Raw genomic sequence first — 20,650 nt, forward strand, 5'->3', positions numbered from 1 at the left:
TTCATGTTACTGTGTGTTAAGGTGAGGAAGAGGTTATACTCATGTTACTGTGTGTTAAGGTGAGGAAGAGGTTCTATTCATGTTACTGTGTGTTAACGTGAGGAAGAGGTTCTATTCATGTTACTGTGTGTTAAGGTGAGGAAGAGGTTCTATTCATGTTACTGTGTGTTAAGGTGAGGAAGAGGTTCTATTCATGTTACTGTGTGTTAAGGTGAGGAAGAGGTTCTATTCATGTTACTGTGTGTTAAGGTGAGGAAGAGGTTCTATTCATGTTACTGTGTGTTAAGGTGAGGAAGAGGTTCTATTCATGTTACTGTGTGTTAAGGTGAGGAAGAGGTTCTATTCATGTTACTGTGTATTAAGGTGAGGAAGAGGTTATTTTCATTATTTAACAGCCCTGCCGGTCCAGAGAATCCATCAGATTCCCTAATGGAGGTAAAACAGATTAACACACACACACACACTGTGGGCCAGATGAGCACTCTGCACCAGGGATTATGGGTAATCCTCCAATCTGATTTCCTCTGGTGGATCACACACAAACACACACCAATCAGGGCTGAGCAGCATCACACAACTGAGACATCCCATAAAAACCCTGTGGAAGGAGTACTACTGTACTAGATCATGTTGCTACGGAGACCAGGATGGAAGGGCACAATGGAAACATCCCAATCTGTAACAGGAAGTAGACTACAGGAACCAAAGATGAACATGTCATTTCAGAACTTAAACTTCAACCAGATCAATCTTAGTGTATTTGTCCAACATCGTAATATATCTGTCATACAGTGGTAGGGTTCGTCACCTTTACATCACTGCTTCGGCTGAAGCAAAACCCTGCACCCAGACACATCTCTAGAATGTACACTGTAGAACGTCTAGACACACTGTAGAATGTCCAGACACACTGTAGAATGTCCAGACACACTGTAGAATGTCCAGACACACTGTAGAATGTCCAGACACACTGTAGAATGTCCAGATACACTGTAGAATGTCCAGACACACTGTAGAATGTCCAGACACACTGTAGAATGTCCAGACACACTGTAGAATGTCCAGATACACTGTAGAATGTCCAGACACACTGTAGAATGTCTAGACACACTGTAGAATGCAGCTCGCATCTACTACAAGACCATGGTGCTTGCCTACGGAGCTGTGAGGGGAACGGCACCTCCTTACCTTCAGGCTCTGATCAGACCCTACACCCAAACGAGGGCACTACGTTCATCCACCTCTGGCCTGCTGGCCCCACTACCTCTACGGAAGCACAGTTCCCGCTCAGCCCAGTCAAAACTATTCGCTGCTCTGGCACCCCAATGGTGGAACCAGCTCCCCCACGACGCCAGGACAGCGGAGTCACTGACCACCTTCCGGAGACACTTGAAACCCCACCTCTTTAAGGAATACCTGGAATAGGATAATAGTAATCCTTCTACCCCCCCTTTACTACCACTGTCTTTTATCTAAACTAACACCTGACTTATTTCACCTGCTAGCACTGACTTGTTTAAAGAAATTTACTTATTGTGATCGAGATGTGGTTGTCCCTGATTGCACTGACTTTGCTCACAGCTGCTTGTTTGAAGAAGTGTACTTACTGTGATCAAGATGTGGTTGTCCCACTGGCTATCCTAAGTTGAATGCACCAATTTGTAAGTCGCTCTGGATAAGAGCGTCTGCTAAATGACTTAAATGTAAACGTATAATGTCCAGACACACTGTAGAATGTCTAGACACACTGTAGAATGTCTAGACACACTGTAGAATGTCCAGACACACTGTAGAATGTCCAGACACACTGTAGAATGTCCAGATACACTGTAGAATGTCTAGACACACTGTAGAATGTCCAGACAGAATGTCCAGACACACTGTAGAATGTCCAGACACACTGTAGAATGTCCAGACACACTGTAGAATGTCCAGACACACTGTAGAATGTCTAGACACACTGTAGAATGTCTAGACACACTGTAGAATGTCCAGACACACTGTAGAATGTCTAGACACACTGTAGAATGTCTAGACACACTGTAGAATGTCCAGACACACTGTAGAATGTCTAGACACACTGTAGAATGTCCAGACACACTGTAGAATGTCTAGACACACTGTAGAATGTCCAGACACACTGTAGAATGTCCAGACACACTGTAGAATGTCCAGACACACTGTAGAATGTCCAGATACACTGTAGAATGTCTAGACACACTGTAGAATGTCTAGACACACTGTAGAATGTCCAGACACACTGTAGAATGTCCAGATACACTGTAGAATGTCCAGACACACTGTAGAATATCCAGACACACTGTAGAATGTCCAGACACACTGTAGAATGTCCAGACACACTGTAGAATGTCCAGACACACTGTAGAATGTCCAGACACACTGTAGAATGTCTAGACACACTGTAGAATGAAGCTCGCATCTACTACAAGACCATGGTGCTTGCCTACGGAGCTGTGAGGGGAATGGCACCTCCTTACCTTCAGGCTCTGATCAGACCCTACACCCAAACGAGGGCACTACGTTCATCCACCTCTGGCCTGCTGGCCCCACTACCTCTACGGAAGCACAGTTCCAGCTCAGCCCAGTCAAAACTATTCGCTGCTCTGGCACCCCAATGGTGGAACCAGCTCCCCCACGACGCCAGGACAGCGGAGTCACTGACCACCTTCCGGAGACACTTGAAACCCCCTCTTTAAGGAATACCTGGAATAGGATAATAGTAATCCTTCTACCCCCCCTTTACTACCACTGTCTTTTATCTAAACTAACACCTGACTTATTTCACCTGCTAGCACTGACTTGTTTAAAGAAATTTACTTATTGTGATCGAGATGTGGTTGTCCCTGATTGCACTGACTTTGCTCACAGCTGCTTGTTTGAAGAAGTGTACTTACTGTGATCAAGATGTGGTTGTCCCACTGGCTATCCTAAGTTGAATGCACCAATTTGTAAGTCGCTCTGGATAAGAGCGTCTGCTAAATGACTTAAATGTAAACGTATAATGTCCAGACACACTGTAGAATGTCTAGACACACTGTAGAATGTCTAGACACACTGTAGAATGTCCAGACACACTGTAGAATGTCCAGACACACTGTAGAATGTCCAGACACACTGTAGAATGTCCAGACACACTGTAGAATGTCTAGACACACTGTAGAATGTCTAGACACACTGTAGAATGTCCAGACACACTGTAGAATGTCCAGACACACTGTAGAATGTCCAGACACACTGTAGAATGTCCAGATACACTGTAGAATGTCCAGACACACTGTAGAATGTCTAGACACACTGTAGAATGTCTAGACACACTGTAGAATGTCCAGACACACTGTAGAATGTCTAGACACACTGTAGAATGTCCAGACACACTGTAGAATGTCCAGATACACTGTAGAATGTCCAGACACACTGTAGAATGTCCAGACACACTGTAGAATGTCTAGACACACTGTAGAATGAAGCTCGCATCTACTACAAGACCATGGTGCTTGCCTACGGAGCTGTGAGGGGAACGGCACCTCCTTACCTTCAGGCTCTGATCAGACCCTACACCCAAACGAGGGCACTACGTTCATCCACCTCTGGCCTGCTGGCCCCACTACCTCTACGGAAGCACAGTTCCCGCTCAGCCCAGTCAAAACTATTCGCTGCTCTGGCACCCCAATGGTGGAACCAGCTCCCCCACGACGCCAGGACAGCGGAGTCACTGACCACCTTCCGGAGACACTTGAAACCCCACCTCTTTAAGGAATACCTGGAATAGGATAATAGTAATCCTTCCACACCCCCTTTACTACCACTGTCTTTTATCTAAATTAACACCTGACTTATTTCACCTGCTAGCACTGACTTGTTTAAAGAAATGTACTTATTGTGATCGAGATGTGGTTGTCCCTGATTGCACTGACTTTGCTCACAGCTGCTTGTTTGAAGAAGTGTACTTACTGTGATCGAGATGTGGTTGTCCCACTGGCTATCCTAAGTTGAATGCACCAATTTGTAAGTCGCTCTGGATAAGAGCGTCTGCTAAATGAATTAAATGTAAATGTATAATGTCCAGATACACTGGAATGTCCAGACACACTTTAGAATGTCCAGACACACTGTAGAATGTCTAGACACACTGTAGAATGTCCAGACACACTGTAGAATGTCCAGACACACTGTAGAATGTCCAGACACACTGTAGAATGTCCAGACACACTGTAGAATGTCCAGACACACTGTAGAATGTCCAGACACACTGTAGAATGTCCAGACACACTGTAGAATGTCCAGATACACTGTAGAATGTCCAGACACACTGTAGAATGTCCAGACACACTGTAGAATGTCCAGACACACTGTAGAATGTCTAGACACACTGTAGAATGTCCAGATACACTGTAGAATGTCCAGACACACTGTAGAATGTCTAGACACACTGTAGAATGTCCAGATACGCACATGAAAGATGCAAAGGCTATCAGCATCCCTGTGTAAATTAACATATATTTACCATATCAGAAACATCCAATTAACATCTCATTAACATAACATGTGATCATGAGGGATCAAAAACTCTTTCAGAACATAAAAACATGATCATTATTAACCAACACCAGAACCTTAAAACATTCTAAACATGATCATTATTAACCCAACACCAGAATATTAAAACATTCTAAACATGATCATTATTAACCAACACCAGAACATTAAAACATTCTAAACATGATCATTATTAACCCAACACCAGAATATTAAAACATTCTAAACATGATCATTATTAACCAACACCAGAACATTAAAACATTCTAAACATGATCATTATTAACTCAACACCAGAACATTAAAACATTCTAAACATGATCATTATTAACCAACACCAGAACATTAAAACATTCTAAACATGATCATTATTAACTCAACACCAGAACATTAAAACATTCTAAACATGATCATTATTAACTCAACACCAGAACATTAAAACATTCTAAACATGATCATTATTAACCAACACCAGAACATTAAAACATTCTAAACATGATCATTATTAACTCAACACCAGAACCTTAAAACATTCTAAACATGATCATTATTAACTCAACACCAGAACATTAAAACATTCTAAACATGATCATTATTAACCAACACCAGAACATTAAAACATTCTAAACATGATCATTATTAACTCAACACCAGAACATTAAAATGCTTAATTCTAACTGAATATCATTGTGACATAGAAGCAGTATGACCAGGAAATAAGAGGTGTGGTGGAACAGGTCCTGCAGAACACAGGGTGGAGAGGCACTGCGTACACAATCTGATTCAGAGAAAGACCTCTAGACAAATTACATTTAGATGTCATTAAAATGACATTATTACACTTAAGTCATGAAGGTGCTTTAAGGAGAAGGAAGAGAGGATATAGAATTGGAACAGGGCCCATTGAGGTGTGGGGAAGGGAAAGGGAAACATAGTCAGCTGCACAGCTGAATACCTTCAGCCCAAATGTGACTTCCGCATGTAACCCCATCTGAATCAGAGGTGCAGGGGGCTGCCTTAATCGACGTTCACATCATCGGCACCCGGGGAGCAGTTGTTGTTGGGGGTTAACTGCCTCGCTCAAGGGTAAGGGTTACTATGAGTATGATATAGCCTAGTACCAGTGTATTGGGGTAAGGGTTACTATGAGCAAATATACCAAGACATTATAGTGTTTGAATCAAGACAGATACCGCGAGTCTACAGGTGCTAGCTGTACTGGTAGACTTCCAGTCATTGTGCTAATGCTAGTTAGCATTGGCTTCGTGAAACTACCTTTAACCTCCTTCAAACTGCACAGAGACATAAACTGGATCCGTGAGAGAAACAGCTTCATTGCTAGAATCTTGCACTATTCCTTTAACTCAGGGCTGTTCAGTTCTGGTCCTGGAGAACAGAAACACTTCTGGTCCTGAGGACAGAAACACTTCTGGTCCTGAGGACAGAAACACTTCTGGTCCTGAGGACAGAAACACTTCTGGTCCTGGAGAACAGAAACACTTCTGGTCCTGGAGAACAGAAACACTTCTGGTCCTGAGGACAGAAACACTTCTGGTCCTGAGGACAGAAACACTTCTGGTCCTGAGGACAGAAACACTTCTGGTCCTGGAGGACAGAAACACTTCTGGTCCTGAGGACAGAAACACTTCTGGTCCTGAGGACAGAAACACTTCTGGTCCTGGAGGACAGAAACACTTCTGGTCCTGAGGACAGAAACACTTCTGGTCCTGAGGACAGAAACACTTCTGGTCCTGGAGGACAGAAACACTTCTGGTCCTGAGGACAGAAACACTTCTGGTCCTGGAGGACAGAAACACTTCTGTTTCTGCTAGGTAATTACACTCACCTGGTGTCCCTGGTCTGAATCAGTCCCTTATTAGAAGGAGAGGCCTGATCTATAAACAGGTCTGAATCAGTCCCTTATTAGAAGGAGAGGCCTGATCTATAAACAGGTCTGAATCAGTCCCTTATTAGAAGGAGAGGCCTGATCTATAACAGGTCTGAATCAGTCCCTTATTAGAAGGAGAGGCCTGATCTATAACAGGTCTGAATCAGTCCCTTATTAGAAGGAGAGGCCTGATCTATAACAGGTCTGAATCAGTCCCTTATTAGAAGGAGAGGCCTGATCTATAAACAGGTCTGAATCAGTCCCTTATTAGAAGGAGAGGCCTGATCTATAAACAGGTCTGAATCAGTCCCTTATTAGAAGGAGAGGCCTGATCTATAAACAGGTCTGAATCAGTCCCTTATTAGAAGGAGAGGCCTGATCTATAAACAGGTCTGAATCAGTCCCTTATTAGAAGGAGAGGCCTGATCTATAACAGGTCTGAATCAGTCCCTTATTAGAAGGAGAGGCCTGATCTATAACAGGTCTGAATCAGTCCCTTATTAGAAGGAGAGGCCTGATCTATAAACAGGTCTGAATCAGTCCCTTATTAGAAGGAGAGGCCTGATCTATAAACAGGTCTGAATCAGTCCCTTATTAGAAGGAGAGGCCTGATCTATAACAGGTCTGAATCAGTCCCTTATTAGAAGGAGAGGCCTGATCTATAACAGGTCTGAATCAGTCCCTTATTAGAAGGAGAGGCCTGATCTATAAACAGGTCTGAATCAGTCCCTTATTAGAAGGAGAGGCCTGATCTATACCATTGAACATCCCAGCTTTAACTAGCAGTCTTTATCTCTCTAGTAGTGAATCTAAACTAAAGCAGGAAAGGGGAGGAGCAAGGCATGATGGATAAGCAGGAAGTGTGATGTCATACGGGGATAGATCAACTATAAATATATTATTGTGAAAACATTTATATCCTTGACTAGAAATATCTGCCATTTTATTATATCCATCCAGCTAGCAGAGCTGGGACCATCCCAGTACTGGGATACTCCATAGTATGCAGAGCTGGGACCATACCAGTACTGGGATACTCCATAGTATGCAGAGTTGGGACCATACCAGTACTGGGATACTCCATAGTATGCAGGGCTGGGACCATACCAGTACTGGGATACTCCATAGTATGCAGAGCTGGGACCATCCCAGTACTGGGATACTCCATAGTATGCAGAGCTGGGACCATACCAGTACTGGGATACTCCATAGTATGCAGGGCTGGGACCATACCAGTACTGAGATACTCCATAGTATGCAGGGCTGGGACCATACCAGTACTGGGATACTCCATAGTATGCAGAGCTGGGACCATACCAGTACTGGGATACTCCATAGTATGCAGAGCTGGGACCATACCAGTACTGGGATACTCCATAGTATGCAGGGCTGGGCCCATACCAGTACTGGGATACTCCATAGTATGCAGGGCTGGGACCATCCCAGTACTGGGATACTCCATAGTATGCAGAGCTGGGACCATACCAGTACTGGGATACTCCATAGTATGCAGAGCTGGGACCATCCCAGTACTGAGATACTCCATAGTATGCAGGGCTGGGACCATACCAGTACTGGGATACTCCATAGTATGCAGGGCTGGGCCCATACCAGTACTGGGATACTCCATAGTATGCAGGGCTGGGACCATCCCAGTACTGGGATACTCCATAGTATGCAGAGCTGGGACCATACCAGTACTGGGATACTCCATAGTATGCAGAGCTGGGACCATACCAGTACTGGGATACTCCATAGTATGCTGGGCTGGGACCATACCAGTACTGGGATACTCCATAGTATGCAGGGCTGGGACCATCCCAGTACTGGGATACTCCATAGTATGCAGAGCTGGGACCATACCAGTACTGGGATACTCCATAGTATGCAGAGCTGGGACCATACCAGTACTGGGATACTCCATAGTATGCAGAGCTGGGACCATCCCAGTACTGGGATACTCCATAGTATGCAGAGCTGGGACCATCCCAGTACTGGGATACTCCATAGTACCGTGGCAAGGAAACAAAACACCAAGAAGATTGAAGTTCTTTAGGAAAACAGCCCTAATGTTGGAGACAAACATCATTATGTTGTCATCCAGTCCCATGTATTTATTTTCCAAACTATAGCACACTATATTTTACATCCAGAGGGTTTTTAAAAGGACTAAAGAGTTGTCTGCGTCGTGTTTTCATTGTTTCCATGGAAACATCTGTCAATATTGGTATGTCACAGCCCTGATACCTATGAGACAGTGTATAGTTGGTCACCACAGGTCCAGGGTCAGGTAACGGTGTATAATTCCTCCTTGGTGCCGTGGCAGAGTGTGTAACCACAGGTCCAGGGTCAGGTAACAGTGTATAATTCCTCCTTGGTGCCGTGGCAGAGTGTGTAACCACAGGTCCAGGGTCAGGTAACAGTGTATAGTTGGTAACCACAGGTCCAGGGTCAGGTAACAGTGTATAATTCCTCCTTGGTGCTGTGGCAGAGTGTATAACCACAGACTCCAGAGCTCCAGGTGTTAACGGACTCTGTCTCTCTGGGAGGCAGCAGGAACACCACACTAGAGGCAACCAGGACGTGCCAGAGACTGTGTGTGTACAGGTAGTTGTCCTCCGTCTCGGCAAACACGTAGACACACACACCGACCAGCGCTGAGGCCAGGCCTGGGAGTAGAAACAGTACCCAACGCCGCCAGCAGGGGGGGTAACACTGTCTCCTCTTCAGCCCCCGATACACCTGGAAACACACACATTATACAGACATTACACCCAACATTAACCCTGGCAGGAGGAAGACTACCACTGGCTCCTCTTCAGCCCCCGATACACCTGGACACACACACATTATACAGACATTACACCCAACATTAACCCTGGCAGGAGGAAGACTACCACTGTCTCCTCTTCAGCCCCCGATACACCTGGACACACACACATTATACAGACATTACACCCAACATTAACCCTGGCAGGAGGAAGACTACCACTGGCTCCTCTTCAGCCCCCGATACACCTGGACACACACACATTATACAGACATTACACCCAACATTAACCCTGGCAGGAGGAAGACTACCACTGGCTCCTCTTCAGCCCCCGATACACCTGGACACACACACATTATACAGACATTACACCCAACATTAACCCTGGCAGGAGGAAGACTACCACTGGCTCCTCTTCAGCCCCCGATACACCTGGACACACACACATTATACAGACATTACACCCAACATTAACCCTAACCCTAACCCAGGAGGAAGACTACCACTGTCTCCTCTTCAGCCCCCGATACACCTGGACACACACACACATTATACAGACATTACACCCAACATTAACCCTGGCAGGAGGAAGACTACCACTGGCTCCTCTTCAGCCCCCGATACACCTGGACACACACACATTATACAGACATTACACCCAACATTAACCCTGGCAGGAGGAAGACTACCACTGGCTCCTCTTCAGCCTGATACACCTGGACACACACACATTATACAGACATTACACCCAACATTAACCCTAACCCTAACCCAGGAGGAAGACTACCACTGTCTCCTCTTCAGCCCCCGATACACCTGGACACACACACATTATACAGACATTACACCCAACATTAACCCTGGCAGGAGGAAGACTACCACTGGCTCCTCTTCAGCCCCCGATACACCTGGACACACACACATTATACAGACATTACACCCAACATTAACCCTGGCAGGAGGAAGACTACCACTGGCTCCTCTTCAGCCCCCGATACACCTGGACACACACACATTATACAGACATTACACCCAACATTAACCCTGGCAGGAGGAAGACTACCACTGTCTCCTCTTCAGCCCCCGATACACCTGGACACACACACATTATACAGACATTACACCCAACATTAACCCTAACCCTAACCCAGGAGGAAGACTACCACTGTCTCCTCTTCAGCCCCCGATACACCTGGACACACACACATTATACAGACATTACACCCAACATTAACCCTGGCAGGAGGAAGACTACCACTGGCTCCTCTTCAGCCCCCGATACACCTGGACACACACACATTATACAGACATTACACCCAACATTAACCCTGGCAGGAGGAAGACTACCACTGTCTCCTCTTCAGCCCCCGATACACCTGGACACACACACATTATACAGACATTACACCCAACATTAACCCTGGCAGGAGGAAGACTACCACTGGCTCCTCTTCAGCCCCCGATACACCTGGACACACACACATTATACAGACATTACACCCAACATTAACCCTAACCCTAACCCAGGAGGAAGACTACCACTGTCTCCTCTTCAGCCCCCGATACACCTGGACACACACACATTATACAGACATTACAGACAACATTAACCCTGGCAGGAGGAAGACTACCACTGGCTCCTCTTCAGCCCCCGATACACCTGGACACACACACATTATACAGACATTACAGACAACATTAACCCTGGCAGGAGGAAGACTACCACTGGCTCCTCTTCAGCCCCTGATACACCTGGAAACACACACATTATACAGACATTACACACAACATTAACCCTAACCCAGGAGGAAGACTACCACTGTCTCCTCTTCAGCCTGATACACCTGGACACACACACATAGCCTAACCCTAATGTATAGATGTATAGTTACCCAGGAGGTCACCATGGATATATGTCTATATGGATGTATAGTTACCCAGGAGGTCACCATGGATATATGTCTATATGGATGTATAGTTACCCAGGAGGTCACCATGGATATATGTATGGATGTATAGTTACCCAGGAGGTCACCATGGATATATGTCTATATGGATGTATAGTTACCCAGGAGGTCACCATGGATATATGTCTATATGTCTGTATAGTTACCCAGGAGGTCACCATGGATATATGTCTATATGGATGTATAGTTACCCAGGAGGTCACCATGGATATATGTCTATATGGATGTATAGTTACCCAGGAGGTCACCATGGATATATGTCTATATGGATGTATAGTTACCCAGGAGGTCACCATGGATATATGTCTATATGGATGTATAGTTACCCAGGATGTCACCATGGATATATGTCTATATGGATGTATAGTTACCCAGGAGGTCACCATGGATATATGTCTATATGGATGTATAGTTACCCAGGAGGTCACCATGGATATATGTCTATATGGATGTATAGTTACCCAGGAGGTCACCATGGATATATGTCTATATGGATGTATAGTTACCCAGGAGGTCACCATGGATATATGTCTATATGGATGTATAGTTACCCAGGAGGTCACCATGGATATATGTCTATATGGATGTATAGTTACCCAGGAGGTCACCATGGATATATGTCTATATGGATGTATAGTTACCCAGGATGTCACCATGGATATATGTCTATATGGATGTATAGTTACCCAGGAGGTCACCATGGATATATGTCTATATGGATGTATAGTTACCCAGGAGGTCACCATGGATATATGTCTATATGGATGTATAGTTACCCAGGAGGTCACCATGGATATATGTCTATATGGATGTATAGTTACCCAGGAGGTCCCCATGGATATATGTCTATATGGATGTATAGTTACCCAGGAGGTCACCATGGATATATGTCTATATGGATGTATAGTTACCCAGGAGGTCACCATGGATATATGTATGGATGTATAGTTACCCAGGAGGTCACCATGGATATATGTCTATATGGATGTATAGTTACCCAGGAGGTCACCATGGATATATGTCTATATGGATGTATAGTTACCCAGGAGGTCACCATGGATATATGTCTATATGGATGTATAGTTACCCAGGAGGTCACCATGGATATATGTCTATATGGATGTATAGTTACCGAGGAGGTCACCATGGATATATGTCTATATGGATGTATAGTTACCCAGGAGGTCACCATGGATATATGTCTATATGTCTGTATAGTTACCCAGGAGGTCACCATGGATATATGTCTATATGGATGTATAGTTACCCAGGAGGTCCCCATGGATATATGTATATATGTCTGTATAGTTACCCAGGAGGTCACCATGGATATATGTCTGTATAGTTACCCAGGAGGTCCCATGGATATATGTCTATATGTATGTATAGTTACCCAGGAGGTCACCATGGATATATGTCTATATGTCTGTATAGTTACCCAGGAGGTCACCATGGATATATGTCTATATGGATGTATAGTTACCCAGGAGGTCACCATGGATATATGTCTATATGGATGTATAGTTACCCAGGAGGTCACCATGGATATATGTCTATATGGATGTATAGTTACCCAGGAGGTCACCATGGATATATGTCTATATGGATGTATAGTTACCCAGGAGGTCACCATGGATATATGTCTATATGGATGTATAGTTACCCAGGAGGTCACCATGGATATATGTCTGTATAGTTACCCAGGAGGTCACCATGGATATATGTCTATATGGATGTATAGTTACCCAGGAGGTCACCATGGATATATGTCTATATGTCTGTATAGTTACCCAGGAGGTCACCATGGATATATGTCTATATGGATGTATAGTTACCCAGGAGGTCACCATGGATATATGTCTATATGGATGTATAGTTACCCAGGAGGTCACCATGGATATATGTCTATATGGATGTATAGTTACCCAGGAGGTCACCATGGATATATGTCTATATGGATGTATAGTTACCCAGGAGGTCACCATGGATATATGTCTATATGGATGTATAGTTACCCAGGAGGTCACCATGGATATATGTCTGTATAGTTACCCAGGAGGTCACCATGGATATATGTCTATATGGATGTATAGTTACCCAGGAGGTCACCATGGATATATGTCTATATGTCTGTATAGTTACCCAGGAGGTCACCATGGATATATGTCTATATGGATGTATAGTTACCCAGGAGGTCACCATGGATATATGTCTATATGGATGTATAGTTACCCAGGAGGTCACCATGGATATATGTCTATATGGATGTATAGTTACCCAGGAGGTCACCATGGATATATGTCTATATGGATGTATAGTTACCCAGGAGGTCACCATGGATATATGTCTATATGGATGTATAGTTACCCAGGAGGTCACCATGGATATATGTATAGATGTATAGTTACCCAGGAGGTCACCATGGATATATGTCTATATGGATGTATAGTTACCCAGGAGGTCACCATGGATATATGTCTATATGGATGTATAGTTACCCAGGAGGTCACCATGGATATATGTCTATATGTCTGTATAGTTACCCAGGAGGTCACCATGGATATATGTCTATATGGATGTATAGTTACCCAGGAGGTCACCATGGATATATGTCTATATGGATGTATAGTTACCCAGGAGGTCACCATGGATATATGTCTATATGGATGTATAGTTACCCAGGAGGTCACCATGGATATATGTCTATATGGATGTATAGTTACCCAGGAGGTCATCATGGAAATATGTCTATATGGATGTATAGTTACCCAGGAGGTCACCATGGATATATGTCTATATGGATGTATAGTTACCCAGGAGGTCATCATGGATATATGTCTATATGGATGTATAGTTACCCAGGAGGTCACCATGGATATATGTCTATATGGATGTATAGTTACCCAGGAGGTCACCATGGATATATGTATGGATGTATAGTTACCCAGGAGGTCACCATGGATATATGTCTATATGGATGTATATATGGATGTACCTTGAAAAGAAGGTTGACGACATTCGATCCTCGTTTGTTAAGTCTAATGACACTGCTGGTCCTACTCACACTGCCCTACCCTATGCTTTGACTTCTTTCTCCCCTCTCTCTCCAGATAAAATCCTGCGACTTGTGACTGCAGGCCGCCCAACAACCTGCCCGCTTTACCCCATCCCCTCCTCTCTTCTCCAGACCATCTCCGGTGACCTTCTCCCCTACCTCACCTCGCTGATCAACTCATCCTTGACCGCTGGCCATGTCCCTTCCGTCTTCAAGAGAGCGAGAGTTGCTCCCCTTCTCAAGAAACCAACACTCGATCCCACTGATGTCAACAACTACAGACCAGTATCCCTTCTTTCTTTTCTTTCCAAAACTATTGAGCGTGCCGTCTTTAGCCAACTCTCTTGCTATCTCTCTCAGAATGACCTTCTTGATCCAAACCAGTCAGGTTTCAGGACTGGTCATTCAACTGAGACTGCTCTTCTCTGTGTCACGGAGGCTCTCCGCACTGCTAAAGCTAACTCTCTCTCCTCTGCTCTTGTCCTTCTAGACCTGTCTGCTGCCTTTGATACTGTGAACCATCAGATCCTCCTCTCCACCCTCTCCGAGCTGGGCATCTCCGGCGCGGCTCACTCCTGGATTGCGTCCTACCTGACCGGTCGCTCCTACCAAGTGGCGTGGCGAGAAGCTGTCTCCGCACCACGTGCTCTCACCACTGGTGTCCCCCAGGGCTCAGTCCTAGGCCCTCTCCTTTTCTCCCTATACACCAAGTCACTTGGCTCTGTCATATCCTCACATGGCCTCTCCTATCATTGCTACGCTGACGATACACAACTAATCTTCTCCTTTCCCCCTTCTGATAACCAGGTGGCGAATCGCATCTCTGCATGTCTGGCAGACATATCAGTATGGATGACGGATCACCACCTCAAGCTGAACCCTGGCAAGACGGAGCTGCTCTTCCTCCCGGGGAAGGACTGCCCGTTCCATGATCTCGCCATCACGGTTGACAACTCCGCTGTGTCCTCCTCCCAGAGTGCGAAGAGCCTAGGCGTGACCCTGGACAACACCCTGTCGTTCTCCGCCAACATCAAGGCGGTGACCCGCTCCTGCAGGTTCATGCTCTACAACATTCGGAGAGTACGACCCTGCCTTACACAGGAAGCGGCACAGGTCCTAATCCAGGCACTTGTCATCTCCCGTCTGGACTACTGCAACTCGCTGTTGGCTGGCCTCCCTGCCTGTGCCATTAAACCCCTACAACTCATCCAGAATGCCGCAGCCCGTCTGGTGTTCAACCTTCCCAAGTTCTCTCACGTCACCCCCCTCCTCCGCACACTCCACTGGCTTCCAGTTGAAGCTCGCATCCGCTACAAGACCATGGTGCTTGCCTATGGAGCAGTGAGGGGAACGGCACCTCTGTACCTTCGGGCTCTGATCAGTCCCTACACCCAAACGAGGGCATTGCGTTCATCCACCTCTGGCCTGCTGGCTCCCCTTCCTCTGCGGAAGCATAGTTCCCGCTCAGCCCAGTCAAAACTGTTCGCTGCTCTGGCACCCCAATGGTGGAACAAGCTCCCTCACGACGCCAGGACAGCGGAGTCACTCACCACCTTCCGGAGGCATTTGAAACCCCACCTCTTTAAGGAATACCTGGGATAGGATAAAGTAATCCTTCTACCCCCCCCTCCCCCCCCCCCCCCCCAAAAAAAAATTGTAAAGTGGTTATCCCACTGGCTATAGGGTGAACGCACCAATTGGTGAGTCGCTCTGGATAAGAGCGTCTGCTAAATGACGTAAATGTGCCCTTGAGCAAGGCACTTAACCCTAATTGCTCCTGTAAGTCGCTCTGGATAAGAGCGTCTGCTAAATGACTAAAATGTAAAAATGTAAATGATATGTATAGTTACCCAGGAGGTCACCATGGATATATGTCTGTATGGATGTATAGTTACCCAGGAGGTCCCCATGGATATATGTCTATATGGATGTATAGTTACCCAGGAGTTCACCATGGATATATGTCTATATGGATGTATAGTTACCCAGGAGGTCACCATGGATATATGTCTATATGGATGTATAGTTACCCAGGAGGTCACCATGGATATATGTCTATATGGATGTATAGTTACCCAGGAGGTCACCATGGATATATGTCTATATGGATGTATAGTTACCCAGGAGGTCACCATGGATATATGTCTATATGGATGTATAGTTACCCAGGAGGTCACCATGGACATATGTCTGTATGGATGTATAGTTACCCAGGAGGTCTCCATGGATATATGTCTATATGGATGTATAGTTACCCAGGAGGTCACCATGGATATATGTCTATATGGATGTATAGTTACCCAGGAGGTCACCATGGATATATGTCTGTATAGTTACCCAGGAGGTCACCATGGATATATGTCTATATGGATGTATAGTTACCCAGGAGTCACCATGGATATATGTCTATATGGATGTATAGTTACCCAGGAGGTCACCATGGATATATGTCCTATATGGATGTATAATTACCCAGGAGGTCACCATGGATATATGTCTATATGGATGTATAGTTACCCAGGAGGTCACCATGGATATATGTCTATATGGATGTATAGTTACCCAGGAGGTCACCATGGATATATGTATGGATGTATAGTTACCCAGGAGGTCACCATGGATATATGTCTATATGGATGTATAGTTACCCAGGAGGTCACCATGGATATATGTCTATATGTCTGTATAGTTACCCAGGAGGTCACCATGGATATATGTCTGTATGGATGTATAGTTACCCAGGAGGTCACCATGGATATATGTCTATATGGATGTATAGTTACCCAGGAGGTCACCATGGATATATGTATGGATGTATAGTTACCCAGGAGGTCACCATGGATATATGTCTATATGGATGTATAGTTACCCAGGAGGTCACCATGGATATATGTCTATATAGTTACCCAGGAGGTCACCATGGATATATGTATGGATGTATAGTTACCCAGGAGGTCACCATGGATATATGTCTGTATGGATGTATAGTTACCCAGGAGGTCACCATGGATATATGTCTATATGGATGTATAGTTACCCAGGAGGTCACCATGGATATATGTCTATATGCTGTATAGTTACCCAGGAGGTCACCATGGATATATGTGTATATGGATGTATAGTTACCCAGGAGGTCACCATGGATATATGTCTATATGGATGTATAGTTACCCAGGAGGTCACCATGGATATATGTCTATATGGATGTATAGTTACCCAGGAGGTCACCATGGATATATGTCTATATGGATGTATAGTTACCCAGGAGGTCACCATGGATATATGTCTATATGGATGTATAGTTACCCAGGAGGTCACCATGGATATATGTATGGATGTATAGTTACCCAGGAGGTCACCATGGATATATGTCTATATGTCTGTATAGTTACCCAGGAGGTCACCATGGATATATGTCTATATGGATGTATAGTTACCCAGGAGGTCACCATGGATATATGTCTATATGGATGTATAGTTACCCAGGAGGTCACCATGGATATATGTCTATATGGATGTATAGTTACCCAGGAGGTCACCATGGATATATGTCTATATGGATGTATAGTTACCCAGGAGGTCACCATGGATATATGTCTATATGGATGTATAGTTACCCAGGAGGTCACCATGGATATATGTCTATATGGATGTATAGTTACCCAGGAGGTCACCATGGATATATGTCTATATGGATGTATAGTTACCCAGGAGGTCACCATGGATATATGTCTATATGGATGTATAGTTACCCAGGAGGTCACCATGGATATATGTCTATATAGTTACCCAGGAGGTCACCATGGATATATGTCTATATGGATGTATAGTTACCCAGGAGGTCACCATGGATATATGTCTGTATAGTTACCCAGGAGGTCACCATGGATATATGTCTATATGGATGTATAGTTACCCAGGAGGTCACCATGGATATATGTCTATATGGATGTATAGTTACCCAGGAGGTCACCATGGATATATGTCTATATGGATGTATAGTTACCCAGGAGGTCACCATGGATATATGTCTATATGGATGTATAGTTACCCAGGAGGTCACCATGGATATATGTCTATATGGATGTATAGTTACCCAGGAGGTCACCATGGATATATGTCTATATGGATGTATAGTTACCCAGGAGGTCACCATGGATATATGTCTATATGGATGTATAGTTACCCAGGAGGTCACCATGGATATATGTCTGTATAGTTACCCAGGAGGTCACCATGGATATATGTCTATATGGATGTATAGTTACCCAGGAGGTCACCATGGATATATGTCTATATGGATGTATAGTTACCCAGGAGGTCACCATGGATATATGTCTGTATAGTTACCCAGGAGGTCACCATGGATATATGTCTGTATGGATGTATAGTTACCCAGGAGGTCACCATGGATATATGTCTATATGGATGTATAGTTACCCAGGAGGTCACCATGGATATATGTCTATATGTCTGTATAGTTACCCAGGAGGTCACCATGGATATATGTGTATATGGATGTATAGTTACCCAGGAGGTCACCATGGATATATGTCTATATGGATGTATAGTTACCCAGGAGGTCACCATGGATATATGTCTATATGGATGTATAGTTACCCAGGAGGTCACCATGGATATATGTCTATATGGATGTATAGTTACCCAGGAGGTCACCATGGATATATGTCTATATGGATGTATAGTTACCCAGGAGGTCACCATGGATATATGTATGGATGTATAGTTACCCAGGAGGTCACCATGGATATATGTCTATATGTCTGTATAGTTACCCAGGAGGTCACCATGGATATATGTCTATATGGATGTATAGTTACCCAGGAGGTCACCATGGATATATGTCTGTATGGATGTATAGTTACCCAGGAGGTCACCATGGATATGTCTATATGGATGTATAGTTACCCAGGAGGTCACCATGGATATATGTCTATATGGATGTATAGTTACCCAGGAGGTCACCATGGATATATGTCTATATGGATGTATAGTTACCCAGGAGGTCACCATGGATATATGTCTATATGGATGTATAGTTACCCAGGAGGTCACCATGGATATATGTCTATATGGATGTATAGTTACCCAGGAGGTCACCATGGATATATGTCTATATGGATGTATAGTTACCCAGGAGGTCACCATGGATATATGTCTATATGGATGTATAGTTACCCAGGAGGTCACCATGGATATATGTCTGTATAGTTACCCAGGAGGTCACCATGGATATATGTCTATATGGATGTATAGTTACCCAGGAGGTCACCATGGATATATGTCTATATGGATGTATAGTTACCCAGGAGGTCACCATGGATATATGTCTATATGGATGTATAGTTACCCAGGAGGTCACCATGGATATATGTCTATATGGATGTATAGTTACCCAGGAGGTCACCATGGATATATGTCTATATGGATGTATAGTTACCCAGGAGGTCACCATGGATATATGTCTATATGGATGTATAGTTACCCAGGAGGTCACCATGGATATATGTCTGTATAGTTACCCAGGAGGTCACCATGGATATATGTCTATATGGATGTATAGTTACCCAGGAGGTCATCATGGATATATGTCTATATGTCTGTATAGTTACCCAGGAGGTCACCATGGATATATGTCTGTATAGTTACCCAGGAGGTCACCATGGATATATGTCTATATGGATGTATAGTTACCCAGGAGGTCACCATGGATATATGTCTATATGGATGTATAGTTACCCAGGAGGTCATCATGGATATATGTCTATATGTCTGTATAGTTACCCAGGAGGTCACCATGGATATATGTCTGTATAGTTACCCAGGTGGTCACCATGGATATATGTCTGTATAGTTACCCAGGAGGTCACCATGGATATATGTCTGTATAGTTACCCAGGAGGTCACCATGGCCAGTACAGCACAGAGGATGGGTCCCAGCATGTTCCACAGTCCTCTCCGGTCCAGCTGCATGGACATTGCTATCAGCAGAGTCCCTAGCATAAAGAACATCTACACACACACCAAAACAAGCATTAGCATTAGCATTAGCATTAGCATTAGCATTAGCATTAGCATTAGCATGACATATGAAGTGTGAGTGTGTGTGTTTGTAGCGTGTCTGTGAGTGTGTGTGTTTTAACGTACGTGTTTGACTGTGTCTCTGACGCGGGCCATGCAGAGAACAGTGACCCAGATAGAACACACTGAACCCAGGAAGTCACAGTACTGGAGAGTGTCATAGTCCATGATACACATCGCTGTTAAACCAGGCTGGTCACATGCATGGTAGAACTAGAGAGAGAGAGAGACTGTTAAACCAGGCTGGTCACATGCATGGTAGAACTAGAGAGAGAGAGAGAGAGAGAGAGACTGTTAAACCAGGCTGGTCA

The 20,650-nt window shown here is 44.5% G+C and overlaps 1 protein-coding gene across 1 annotated transcript; it reads right to left on the minus strand.

Moving 5' to 3' along the window:
• Positions 1-4,498: 4,498 nt before the first annotated feature.
• LOC311123307 (transmembrane protein 8B-like) lies at positions 4,499-20,624 on the minus strand. Its single transcript, XM_084197566.1, has 3 exons — positions 20,406-20,624; positions 20,154-20,270; positions 4,499-9,187 (listed from the first exon to the last, which is right to left on the minus strand). The coding sequence occupies exons 1-3, from the start codon at positions 20,514-20,516 to the stop codon at positions 8,897-8,899; spliced, it is 519 nt and encodes a 172-aa protein (XP_084053692.1). The 5' UTR covers positions 20,517-20,624; the 3' UTR covers positions 4,499-8,896.
• Between the last annotated feature and the right edge of the window lie 26 nt (positions 20,625-20,650).

This window comes from Coregonus lavaretus (assembly GCF_964263955.1).
Source record: "Coregonus lavaretus genome assembly, contig: HAP1_SCAFFOLD_2976, whole genome shotgun sequence".
Taxonomy (NCBI): domain Eukaryota; kingdom Metazoa; phylum Chordata; class Actinopteri; order Salmoniformes; family Salmonidae; genus Coregonus; species Coregonus lavaretus.